A 13,719-nucleotide genomic window follows, 5' to 3' on the forward strand; every position below is an offset into this window, starting at 1 on the left:
AAATATATACAAATATTATATATATATATATATATATATATATATATATATATATATATAAATATATATATATATATATATATATATGTGTGTGTGTGTGTTTATGTATAAGTATATCAAAGTATCAAATTCCCACAAAGAAACCACAAAAGTGATTTTATATCATTTTCAATTCAACATAAAATATATCGTTTGTGTACGATACAATTTATTAGGGCTTCTTCAATTTTGTTTTTATTATAAGATAAATTGTTCAAAATTAAATATTTTACCACTTTATTCCACCCCATTACAACAACCTATCTACTCTTATTTAATTTTAGCATTTTTTAGGATTTTTTTTTAAATATTCAGTTTGTTTTTAGCACCATTAATTTATAATATTTTTACTAGTCCTTCGATAATTTCTTCAACAAAAAAATGAATCGTTTAGCGGATAAAATTATTACAATTAATAAAAATTAGTTACTTTTATATTTTATTATTTATGTATTTCATTTTTTATTTAATTTATTTATGGAGTTTCGTATTTTAAAAGATAAGAACTCGAGTTGTTTAGTTTTTCGAGTCTATCGGCCAAGCCATTTCTTTAGAATTAGCAATAAAAAGTGCAATTTTCGGCAAATCCTCATTTTTCGAAAAAAAATCTAAACCCATTTTGAAAATTCCAAAACTAACGTAAAAAAAATCTAACATGTTTATAAAAAATTGCCCAAATTGAATATCCTTCAATGATATCTCATATTTTAATGCTCTACAGAAACTAGATGCTAAATATTATATATATATAAATTATTGTATTGATTTTTTATTGACTAAGCCTATCCACTATTATCTTAAATTTCATGCAACTTGCCATAAGGATAAAATGTCGATTACACCCAGTTAAATATATTATTTCTCTCATGTAAACATTTAGGACAGTAAGCTTAATAATTTGAACAGAAGTTATTAAATGTGTTTAAAAGTAACACAGATTTTAAGTTTAGATAATTGTTTTATGAAATAATACATAAATAACATCAAATAAAAATGTTTCGATCATAAAATTCAACACAAATAATACTTTGTGTTTCAAATCCATTGACAAGAATAATATTCCTGAACTTCGACAAAATTTAGACACAAAATTATGCCTAGAAAATATGCAATACAATGCCTTGAATAAAATAATACAGTAATGCTGTGTAATTTTATTTATTTATTTATTCATAAGCAAACATCGCCTTGATTATGTTAAAAATTAACATTCATTATGCCAAAAATAAGTAACTGAAAATTTATAAATTCAAAAGTTACATAAATCTTAGAATAACTAAATTGTAGCTACTATTTTTTGTCAAAGATCAGAAATGAATAGATAGTAAGTGTATATATATATATATATATATATATATATATAACGATATATATATAGTGTGTGAATTATAATATTACTAACTTGTATTTCCAAAAGCAGTTCAGTCTTTCGTCTCCTGATATCACACAGGATTTTCTGTTGCTCAGCACTCAGTTCTAAAATATAAAAAATAACATGTATTTTATATATACACACACACACACATATATATATATATATATATATATAACAGCATAATTAACTAATAATCGGACATAACATCAATAAAATAACATGATTTTATCCAAATATATATGTTTCGGTTATAGGCCTAGCCTTCATTTACTAAGGTAAAAATTAATGCAGCAATAATAAAATTAATACATTTATAATAATAGAACTATAATTAGTAAATAAAATATTTAACACTCTTTATAAAATAATTAAACAAAGATAGAAATTCATGTTTTATATTGATGTTACATATGATTATTAAATTTTGCCAAAATTATGTTAACAAGAATTTAAATTTATACAATATATCTATATATATATATATATATATATATATATATATATATACGAGGTCTGTTCAAAAAGTACCCGGAATTACTAATAATTAAATTTCGCGGGTCTGGAGTGTCTGATTGTCAAATTTTTTTTTATTGTGTTGGTATACATGCCCCTAAAGTATGATGAAATTTTCAGCTATATTCACTGTTTACTTTGTCTGTGGTAGTCGCTAAGGTTCGACGTGTTTTTCTGAGCTCGGCGATTTTTACAATGGAAGAATTGAAAAGTCAAAGAATTTGTATTAAATTTTGCGTAAAAAATGAAATAAAGTGTTGCAAAGTGCAAAAATTCACCAGATATGGCTCCGTGTGACTTTTTCCTATTCCCAAAGTTGAAGGACCCATGAAAGGACGGCGGTTTTCCTCGATTGAAGAAAATCGCTGAGAGTGCTCAAGGACATATCAAAAAGTGAATATCAAGGGTGCTTCGAAAATTGGAAAAAACGCTGGCATAAGTGTATTATATCTGGGGGGGACTACTTTGAAGGGGACCACATTAATGTAGACGAATAAATAAATATTTTTTTGAAAAAACGAAAATTCCGGGTACTTTTTGAACAGACCTCGTATATATAATGCTATTTATTATTTCTATTACCAGGATCATAACTCATCAACTTATACAACACAATATCCTGTTTCGCTTTCAGCAAATAAAACTGTTTCAAAAACTTTAAAAACGCTATTATTTTAAACAAATTAACACACGACAAATGCCTAAATCTCACTGACATTAAAGCTTTGATAAATTTTGAATAAAACATGTTTGAATAATAATTGATTCACTAATTAACAATAAATTTATAGTAGGTACTATAAAAAATCCATTTCACGGTACAGATGTGCAAATTCTGAGTGTTACTATTACATTATGAAACAAATGTAGGATTGTAAAGTCTACAAACACACTCGGATGCATAAATTAACATATTACTTAAGGTGATAATTCGTGCTAATGAAGCACATGTAATTTTATGTTGCTAATGAATATGTCTAGATTGTTGTTACATATAAATATTCTGTACACTTAAATACACACGGTTACACAGAAATAAACATATTTATGGCAACTCGAATCTTATTGTACGTTTAGATATTATTTATCATCTCTGATAATGTGTATGTACTTTAATTACTCATTTTTCATAAAACAGCTATTTAATTAAAAAATAAATAAACAGCGTTTCTTTGTACATGTGTAAGTGTCTTTATATTCTTTTATTTTCAAGATTTGGATATATATCTATATAATTGGCGAAAAAGAATTATTTATAAACTGGCATTATGTAGATTTATAACATACTGTAATAATATTGTCTTTAATGTTTAAAATATAAATAATTTAATACTTTTGCTAAATTTCTTTGCTTAATAAACAGTTCACACTTTGTATTTCACTTTAAATGTGCAATTTTTGATTTTAAGGATTTTGAATTCCATCTACTTAAAACTGCATAAACAAGTTAATTTTAAACTGATAATATGCAAATCTTCGACATATTACTAAAATATTATCATTAATATTTATTGCAAAAAATTTTATACTTTCACCAAATTTCTTTTACCCGACTTACTTATCATGTTTCTTTTTTTATAAAAGCCATTCACTCCAATGATATAAATTCAAATATAATTATACGATATGAAATTTATCTCTATGAGTAAAAATAAGCAATAAATAACTTTCACATAAGTTATCAGCAACTGTACAAACATATCGATTGGCTTATCACATATTATTGACTTTCTGAATGAGTCATTTTGTTTATTAAACACTGCTTACAACATCCCGTTAATAATTAAAAGAAATCATTAAACTTTGTTTGATATTCAAAGCTTATTTTGGAATACAGTTATGTATTCTATTTATGCATAGCATAACCAGCATGCCTCATAATAAAATTTACTTCTAGAAATAAAATTACACAACATTTATGAGCACAAGCATCCAGCAACTTGATTTACCCTAATGACATCATTATGAAAACCATAATTTAGCCAAAATTACAAATTAAAACATCAAAAAGGCACTTTCACTTTTGACATATACATATTTTGTATCAATTATGTTTACCTCTGCCATAAGCATCGTGATGCGGATTTATTGCTGTCATTTTAATAAAGTATTCTCCGACATAGTTTTACTCCACAGCACATCACTAAAACTGATTTAGTTTATACAATTTTGAGATATTTACAATAATTTAGGCGTCATGACGAACGAACAGACAGATTGACTTGTGGAGCAGCCATATTTGATTTGAGCGAGGAGACGAATCATTGGGGGAACGAATTCTGCAAAGGTTCAGGGAATAGATAAATATTTGAATAATGGAAAAATTATTTTCAGGATTAAAAATAGATTATTGTAAATGTAAATAAAAATTCTCCATGCATAAATTTTATTTATGCACTTATATATAAAATATATATATTTTTTTATCTTAATACCAAAAGCAGTGGTGTACTTCTTAAGAGAACAGCTCATTAATGCAAACCTTTATGATTTTTTATAATTAGACCACTTTGTTGAGCCTATAATAATTTAGTAATAATAGGAAAATTATATATTCTAGAATATGCAAGATTTTAGCAGTATTTGTGAAGTTTGTAAAAACAAATTTATAAAAGCATCAATTTAATTTGTTTTTTAAGCATTGTGGTTAAAGCTCAGATGATTGCTCTAAAAACTTTGAAAATTTCTCTTGCTTGTTAGCTTTTAAAGCTCCTTTGAATCATATTGATGCAGCAGTCGCAATGGTGTCTTAAAAATGTGACTTTATTCTAAAGTTTATAAAGAAATTATCAATAATTATCAATTATTACATTTCTAGTGCTTGTTGAAGCCTCTTTTAAACTGTGTCCTTTAATATTTCTCCAAGGATTTTTCAATAAAATGTTTATTTTTTAATTTAAACAGTTCCTGAAAGACTCTTGATTCCAAAAATCCTTGGCAATATTTTTTAACAACAAACTTTACCTAAGGTTGTAATAAGATCTTTTTGATTTTTGTTGTTAGTCCATTTTGGTCCATTTATAAAAGACATTTTCTCTAGTTCTCAAAAATCCTTTTCTTGCTATATTTGTTCTTATTGCTATATGCTTTTCTTGCTATATTTGTTCGTAATGAAATAAATTTGCCGCTGCAAATAAGATGCTTTTAGTTAATTATTCAAGTATTAGCGTACTCGAATATTACTAAATCCATTTATCAGTCCATTAAATTTTATTACAGTGTTATAAATACAATTTTAATCCTTTATATACAAACTAAATATATTTTCAAATATAAATTTTACATAGCTGTTTAATCAATTAAATCCTTCTCGTTGTCTTTAATACTCATGCACTCCTCCGTCTTACTATTATCACACATCACCAACAACAACTTTTGGTTCATTTTCCAAATCAAACTGTCCGTCATCCGTGTTGCTCCTGTGGCTCAATTCTTTTAGAATCATAATGACTGATACAAAAATAATAATGACAAGAATAAATGTAAGAAACCGTTGCTTTTTGACTGGTGAAAAGCATGCGGCTCTGTTAATAAATCTTGTCAGCATTTCTTTGGGGCTTCTACGTTTATATTTATCATCATCAGAATCTAATACTCTTCCTATGGGTGTTGGTCGGTTCGAAGATCTCCTCATTTGGCTGTTAGCAGAGTAAAAATTACTATAATTGTGTTGCGTGTTGTTTAAATTATCTGAAGAGTGGACTATTGGTTTGGTGTTTTGACTGCGCAAGTTATTGCTTTGTAGTTTTGAATTTGAATACTCTGAACTATTTCTGTAAAAAAAACAGTTAAACATTTAACACAACAAAATTATTTGTACATGAATCATTTTTTATAATCTTACTGTATATTGGTGTCAAAATCAACTGAAACTTTACATCCATCTGGTGGATCTCTTGTTTCAGCCAACAAAGGAAGTCCCAATCCACTGCGTCCCCAATTTACCAACCCCAACTTTCCTCTCAAAATATCTGCTACAGGTGATATCAGATTAGGTTGTGGAAAAATACCAGTTCCACACTGTGGACATCGGTATCCTGCAGGAGCCACATTCGGGGGCAAACTTCCTGCCATGGATTGAAGACACGACCAGTGAAAAACATGATAGCAAGTCAACCGTACAAAATCGTCGTTTGTAATTTCGGAATTGCACAATTGGCATCCGGCGTTATAATCGCTGTCCTGTAGCCATTGGATGTAACTTTGGACAACGCATTTGGAATGATTTGTTACCATACAATTTTCGCAAACGTTTACATGGTGCTCGAAACAGAATTGATTGGTGACACGTCGCTTTGGACATTTGCACAACCCCATTGTTACGTACAAGAGAATGATTTAATTAAAACTAATTATTATATGTCTTGATTTTGTTTATTTTTTGTGTTTTTCTTTTAAATGCACAAATTTGCATTTGTCACAGACATTTTTGACAGCCACAAAAACAGGGCGCCATTTGCAATTTGTTGACAAGCCACGTTGACAGCAACGTGATAAATTTTGAATTATTAATAATAGATTATTGTAATTTTTAATCACTTGCACTAAATTATCATTATTCTGCAATTACAATTATAACTTTTATGGTATGTATCTTACGCGTATAAGTGACTTTGTTACTGTATAACTAACTTCAATTGAATTACAATTTTAAACTTATCGGTCAAGAAGATTTATTTCCACCAATCTGGCAACACTTGTGCAAGTTCGCATCTTGCATAACCTTGCCACTAAATTCTTTTCGTACTTTCATCTGACTTGTCAAGTCGATTTTTTCAGAAACTAATTTTGACAGGCGACTGCCTGCAATTTTATTAATATAGAAGTAAAAACGTATAAATTACAAGTAAAAAACAATAACAAAAATTTAAAAAAAATGAAAATTTGGACGTCAGAACATATTTTTAAGTGAGTTGTTGCCAATGTTTAATTCATTGTAAATAAGAAAGTGTTGATATAAATAAACTCATTATTGAAATAAAAATATTCAGTTGAAAAACAATTAGTTCATAAGCCTAATCTTTTATTATTACTTGATGCAACATACCTGTCAAATTTCTCAATACCTTTCTTTTCTTTCAGTCACCCTTGGGAAACAGTAGCCCAAGCGGCATGGAGAAAGTACCCGAATCCCATGAATCCAGCTGTTGTTGGGACTGATGTTGTTGAACGTAATGTTGTAAATGGAGTCTTGCATACGCACAGGATAGTCAGTTCAAAATGGTACTTTCCTAAATGGGCACAAGCTGTGAGTCGAAATAAAAGAAATATTTATATATACACACATTCTTTAGAAGTAATTAATGATACACGTATATAATGATAGATAATGAGTGTGGTGTTTATAACTAATTAGTGGTTTATCTATTCATTTTATAATTGTGCATATGCAACTTGTTTTGTAGGTGAAACTATTATTTTTTATTAGATAAAATATGTTAAGTCAAATCAAATTGGTTTAAAGTCGAATTCTAGTTGGATTTATATAAGAAATATATGAGTCAACTAGGTGTTAATGAAATGAAAATGAAGTTTGAGATATATTTCAATAATTTAATTAATCTATAAGAGTTGAGATTTAGCTACTTTTAATCGAATCAAATTTTCAATGTTTATTTTCAAGTGTTCTTTTAAATTATAAATGATAAATAATTTTAAATAGTGATCTATGAAAAGAAACAATTGCAGATTATTTAAATTTATGATTGGGAGAAGTTGTTATTAGTTTTTGGCAAACGCAGGCATAACCATTTTGAAGATACGGAGCTAAATATACAAAAAATGGCAGTTTTTGAGAGAACTAAGCGTCCGATTTAATTGATTCAAAGAACTTTCTGCTTGTCTTAACATAATAATTCATTTTGGAACAAAAAAAATTTTGTTTCAACTTTTTTTTTTTTTAATTTTTTGTATATCAAAAATAATTCAGATTTTATTTTTAATTCTGACTATAGTTCTAATATAATTTAAACAAATAATTTCAACTTTGCAATTCAGTTTATATAATTCTTATAAATATTAGACAATGTTAAAATATTTATAATGATCTATTTGAAAACATTCAGTATTCCTCTAACATTTTGTTACGGTACGGGAAGTTCCAGCAATTTGCCTTACGGCACGATGCCACACACCCCGTTTACATACAGTTGTAAATTTTATTTTGCATGGAACGAATTAAATGTTTAATAATTAATTGATACGAATAATACAAATTTATATATATAATTTACATATGTAATTATTTTTTCACATAGTCATAAATATGTTGATTAAACAAAATACTTCTTAATCAGGCATTCATTTAAATAATATAAATAGAAAAAATTTAAAATAAGTTTCTTATAATAATTTTAAGTATTAAAAATGTTTTGCGTTCCAATTTGACTCATTCTCAACAGTCAAATCATTATTTTTATTTTTTTTTTTCAAATTATATATTATTTATTCTTTTTCACAAACAAGGTTATTGTGAAGTATTATTTTCATTGATTATGTTTTTATTTGTGTTTGTTTTAATAATTTGTGTGTTTTGTCCACTATGTAAAAGTTAAATTGGGACTCGAAGCATTTGGATCTATTAAAATCATTTTAAGAAACATATTTTAATTTTCTTTGTATTTTGAATGGATGCTTGATTAAGCATTTAAGTATTTTGTTTAATCAACAAACACGCATATGTATAGACAAAATGCTACACTAACTAACCAGTAAATTTTTCATTAGTGAAAGAATAATTGAAGTAAATTTATTATTTGCCTCAACCTGCATTGATTATCAATTAAGAACAATGCAACCAAATTAATTCTGAGGTTTTCTAGAAAATTACTGAAGGATTTATGGACAAATATATTAGAAATACATAAAAATTTAAACTCTCACTTGATGGACAAATTATTCAAATAATATATCAACTTTCTTCTTGATCCTTGAAGTAAATTTAATATTTGTCTCAACCTGCATTAATTATCAATCAAGAACAATGGTACCAAATCAATTTTGAGGTTTTTAGAAAATTGCCAAAGGATTTATGTACATGGAAAGGATATTAGAAATATGTAAAAATTAAAGCTTTCCTTTGATGTTATTCAAATTGTATCAACTTTCTCCTCGATCCTATCCCAACAGGTATTATGATCGTACTACCAAATAATGATTCATAAATTTTCCTGTGTATATTTCGAGCCAATCTAATTTCGTGTTATTCCATTATTTGCCTGTTTGAAATTTTGAATCGAGTCCAAGAATTTTTTTCCGTCATTTGTGTTGTTTCGTCATCATAGTATAAGATGAGATAACGGCCGTCCCGTATGTTCAGAGTTCATTAGAACCGGCCTTGGCTTTCACGTTCGCCACGAAATTAAAATTAAATCAATTTGAACTTGACAAAACGGCATGCATCAACACACGATGAATAAATTGTTTATGTAAACAATAAATAGATTTATTTGTTTATATTTCCTTAACGAAACCTAACACGCTTAGATACCACGTATGATATGATTTCGGTGTAACGAAGGAAATTAGTTAATTAATGAAAATTCATTGTCTAATTTTAAACGAATTCCCTAAAATATTATAGGCTTATAAAAAGGGTGATCGTTTGCTGAAAATAATTTATTTCTGGCCATTTAAAATTATGAGATATTAACTGTACCCGTTCACCCTTCGCCGTGTTTTACTTTCAATTCAAAATTTGAACTAGTGGTGTATGGCATCGTGCCTTAAGGCAAATTGCTGGTACTTCCCGTACCGTAATGAAATATTAGAGAAATTTTAAACGTTTTCAAATATATTATTACAAATACTGTAACTTTCATTATTTTTGCTATCTTATTGTTATATCTGGGCAAATCAAATTTAAATCACAAATCAATTTATCTTCAGAACATTAATAGTCATTAATAGTCATTTCATTTCGAATTCAATTTCAAAAAAGAAATAGTTGCCTAATTTGCACAAAATTGAAAAAGTGCTCCCGTATAGTCACAGTCTAAACAAATTGCATGCATTTGCAAATAATTCTGTGCGACATTTTTACTTATACTGTGCTTAGCTTAGCGGCATTTTCACATTTTTCAATAGTTTTCTTTTCACAAAATTGGAAAAGTGCTCGAGTACATAAACAGTCTAAACGCAATCGGGTAAACATTTGTACCAGAGTGGCGCTTAGACTGTGCTTAGTCTGGGTAATTTTTTAAATTTTTAGAATTTTTAATCCAAAATTACAAAAATATTCTATGGAAAATAAAAAAAATGTTATAAGTTTTTATCCCCAAAAGCATTTGTTTTGTCAATACAAGCAGAAAGCAGTTTTTTAGATCATTCAAATCGGACGCTTAGTTCACTCAAAAACTGCCATTTTTTGCACATTTAGCTCTGTATCTTTGAAATGGCGGGACCTGTCTTTGCCAAAAACTAATCACCTCTTCTCCCTATCATTACAAATTGAATGTTTTTTAGATCATTCGAATCCGATACTCCGTTCTCTCAAAAACTCGATTTCTATTTTCTGCACTCTTTGCTCCGTATCTTCGAAACGGCTGGACCTGTCTTTGCCAAAAACTAATCAGCACATCTCCCTATCATTAGGAATCGAATGTTTTTTAAACCATTCAAATCGGTTGATTCGTGCGCCCGAAAACGTGGACGAAAAAATGCGGACATACAAAACACACATAGCCACACACATCCATTTTTTCTGAGGTATGCCAGTAAAATGTTCAGAAACCTTCAAAACGTCGAGAAATGCAAAAATTTTCATTTTTGATTTTCGGCCCATTACTATATATAACTACCCTACGGGAAGTTAAAAAAGTGCATATTTTTTTCACCTAATTCACCAGTTTTCTTGTCTTCAAGTCTACCTGTCTACACGACTATCTGTCCACCAATTTACTTTTTCGCTGTTATAGCCGTCAAACTGTTTTAGGGGGTGTCCATTAATCACTTGATCGATTTTTTAAGGATTTTTGGAAAAGAATTCATCCCCTTTCACCTGGTGGTGGAATTTTCTGATTAAATTCAATAATTTACTAAAGATTGTTCATATTGAAAACTTACTACCAAATTTAGTCAAAGGCAAAAGAATATACGGTAATTTTTGGTCACCTAAAACTGGTCGCGATTATTTATATTTGTCGAGTTGCCTTAAAGAGCAAGAAGAAATGAAAGCCACTTAGGACAAATTGTAAAATACGTCCTGGTTTCATTTTTTTTGCATATTAAATTTCGTTATTAACTTCCCGTAGGGTAAGTTATTGTAATGGGCCGAAAATCGGAATTGAAAATTTTTACATTTCTCGACGTTTTGAAGGTTTCTGAACGTTTTGGCATACCTCGGAAAAAATGGATGTGTTTGTGTGTGTATGTATGTATGGATACAAATTTCCAGTCACGTTTTGGGGCGCACGGATCAACCGATTTGAATGGTTCAAAAAACATTCGATTCCTATTGATAGGGAAAAGAGCTGATTAGTTTTTGGCAAAGGCAGGTCCAGTCGTTTCGGAGATACGGAACAAAGAGTGCAGAAAATAGAAATCGAATTTTTGAGAGAACGGAGTATCCGATTTGAATGATCTAAAAAACATTCAATTAGTAATGATTGGGAGAAGTGTTTATTAGTTTTTGGCAAAGGCAGACCCAGCCATTTTGAAGATACGGAGCTAAATATGTAAAAAATGGCAGTTTTTGAGAGAACTAAGCGTCCGATTTAAATGATTCAAAGAACTTTCTGCTTGTCTTAACAAAATAATTGATTTTGGAAAAAAAAAAATTGTTCAATTTTTTTTTTTTTTAGTTTTTTGTATATCGAAAATAATTCAGATTTTATTTTTAATTCTGACTAAAGTTCTAACATACTTCAAACAAATAATTTCAACTTTGCAATTCAGTTTATATAATTCTTATAAATATTAGACAATGCTACAATATTTATAATAATCTATTTGAAAACATTCAATATTCCTCGAACATTTCGTTACGGTACGGGAAGTTCCAGCAATTTGCCTTAAGGCACGATGCCTTAATTGCCCTAAGACAGAATTCCACTTACAGCTAATTTTCTTTTGCAGTTGATCGGCACTGCAAATGTGTGCTATGCAAGTGAAAAATCAGAAGTCGATCCAAAATCCAGGCGCATGGTACTAAAAACAATAAATTTAACCTTCTGTCGTTATATTTCTTTAGACGAAAGGTTAACATACGCGCCACATCCAACAGACCCCGACAGGTACCATTTATCTATTACTATTACTATTACCTTAACAAAATGTGTATTCTAAATATGTCCTTTCCCCCCAGGACACTTCTGAAGCAAGAGGCGGTTGTGACGGTGCAAGGAGTCCCCCTCAGTCACTACATGGAGGATCTTTTAGCCAACAAAATCTCCTTAAACGCCGGCAAAGGCAGACAGGCAATGGAATGGGTCATAAACAAAATCAATTTGGAAGTTAAGGAAATCGCCAACTCGGCTGTGAAATCAACAGATGAGATCTTGTCTCAGACCAAAAAATCAATAGATGACATTTCGACATCAGCAAGGAAGTCAATGGATGATCTATCGACTGCTGCTAAAAATACCCTGGATGATATACAGAATTTGGCCAAGAGCAGCGGGACGAAGCAGAATATACCGAAATTTTAGCAAGATTTTAAACTTGAATTTTAGATGAATTGTTTTATATTTACAATATAAGAATTTGAAAGACAAATTATGTATGTATATTTTATACCGATCACATCAGAAATATATAGTATTTTATATACATAAAATGAGATACATTACACGCGAGTGTATTTAATTTCAAATCTTATATGCATATATTTATTTTGAAAATGTATGTATATAACAAATTCATCTTAATTTATTTTATTTAAATAATTATGTACGATGTGTTAACCAACCAAATCTTTGTCATAGCAAATAAGTACTGAAAATTTAGTCTTAGTAAATGTGTAAATATCGAGCACCATATATGTGGTTGACACAGAAATTAGATTGTCATACATTTTCTTCCCGCAAATGTCATTTAATTAAATCTTTGTACATATAAGACAAGTGTGATTTTAATTTTAACACATTCCCAAAAACCTTGAATATAATTGAATATGTATTAAAATTGTATAATATAATTCAATTGCATTTCATTGTTGTTTTTATTTGTGAATCATTATTAACACGGTCACAAAATCCTAATTATACTCCTTTAAGTAAAAAAGAGTATTATAAATACAATTTTATTTCAATAAATATAAAAATCAACAGTTACTGGATTAAGCTAAATAGTTTGTTTTAAAAATATCTCCGTAGCTTTGGAGTTATAGTCTTTCTTTTAGTCGTACTTTGCATTTTCTGGTAGATCACAGTTTCTTCCGTTGGTGGTGCAGATGAAGCCACTGACCGTTGTTCTATATACACAGAATTAAATTTAACATCCATACTCCTATTCATCTCATCAGCATCGCCTTTAGTATCAATTGTAAAAGCCTGCTTAAGTTTTTTCTTGCGTTTTCTTATTGTTAGATCTGTGGCCAAAGCTTTCTTCGCAACTAATTTTTTGCCATTTATGCGAACTCCTTGCAAATTTTTCATAACTAATTTATATGTATTTTCGTCCTCGAATATAATAAAGCAAAATTTTGCTGTTTTACGTCTTGACAGGAATACATTTTTAATTTCTGGATGTAGAAGTTTAATTTCGTTTTCGTCTTTTATGGGATGGGGCATTCGAATATACAATTTAAAAGACATGTTATAATTGACTAATCAATAAAAATCAAAACTAATTAA

At 28.7% G+C, this 13,719-nt stretch overlaps 2 protein-coding genes across 2 annotated transcripts; one reads left to right on the forward strand and one right to left on the reverse strand.

The window, feature by feature from the left end:
• Positions 1–4,573: 4,573 nt before the first annotated feature.
• Positions 4,574–6,543, reverse strand: LOC113372472 (zinc finger protein-like 1 homolog). The gene is made up of 2 exons (XM_026612806.1): positions 5,772–6,543; positions 4,574–5,700 (listed from the first exon to the last, which is right to left on the reverse strand). Exons 1-2 carry the CDS (start codon positions 6,242–6,244, stop codon positions 5,280–5,282), a joined length of 894 nt encoding a protein of 297 aa, XP_026468591.1. The 5' UTR covers positions 6,245–6,543; the 3' UTR covers positions 4,574–5,279.
• A 150-nt stretch (positions 6,544–6,693) lies between these two features.
• On the forward strand, positions 6,694–12,689 carry LOC113372525 (protein slowmo-like). Its single transcript, XM_026612862.1, has 4 exons — positions 6,694–6,835; positions 7,010–7,175; positions 12,002–12,159; positions 12,231–12,689. Exons 1-4 carry the CDS (start codon positions 6,804–6,806, stop codon positions 12,571–12,573), a joined length of 699 nt encoding a protein of 232 aa, XP_026468647.1. The 5' UTR covers positions 6,694–6,803; the 3' UTR covers positions 12,574–12,689.
• Positions 12,690–13,719: the final 1,030 nt, after the last annotated feature.

Source organism: Ctenocephalides felis, unplaced genomic scaffold, assembly GCF_003426905.1.
Source record: "Ctenocephalides felis isolate EL2017-DRISC unplaced genomic scaffold, ASM342690v1 CF-g0.4_SCAFFOLD_01604, whole genome shotgun sequence".
Lineage (NCBI taxonomy): Eukaryota > Metazoa > Arthropoda > Insecta > Siphonaptera > Pulicidae > Ctenocephalides > Ctenocephalides felis.

Bases quoted from the DNA above. Each gene is read 5' to 3' on its own strand.
- LOC113372472 (XM_026612806.1), bottom strand. From the start codon at position 6,244: ATGGGGTTGTGCAAATGTCCAAAGCGACGTGTCACCAATCAATTCTGT. The intron at 5,701-5,771 runs GTAAGATTATAA...TTTTTTTTACAG, and splicing joins GATTTTGACACCAATATACA to AAATAGTTCAGAGTATTCAA.
- LOC113372525 (XM_026612862.1), top strand. From the start codon at position 6,804: ATGAAAATTTGGACGTCAGAACATATTTTTAA. The intron at 6,836-7,009 runs GTGAGTTGTTGC...CTTTTCTTTCAG, and splicing joins ACGTCAGAACATATTTTTAA to TCACCCTTGGGAAACAGTAG. The intron at 12,160-12,230 runs GTACCATTTATC...CTTTCCCCCCAG, and splicing joins CATCCAACAGACCCCGACAG to GACACTTCTGAAGCAAGAGG.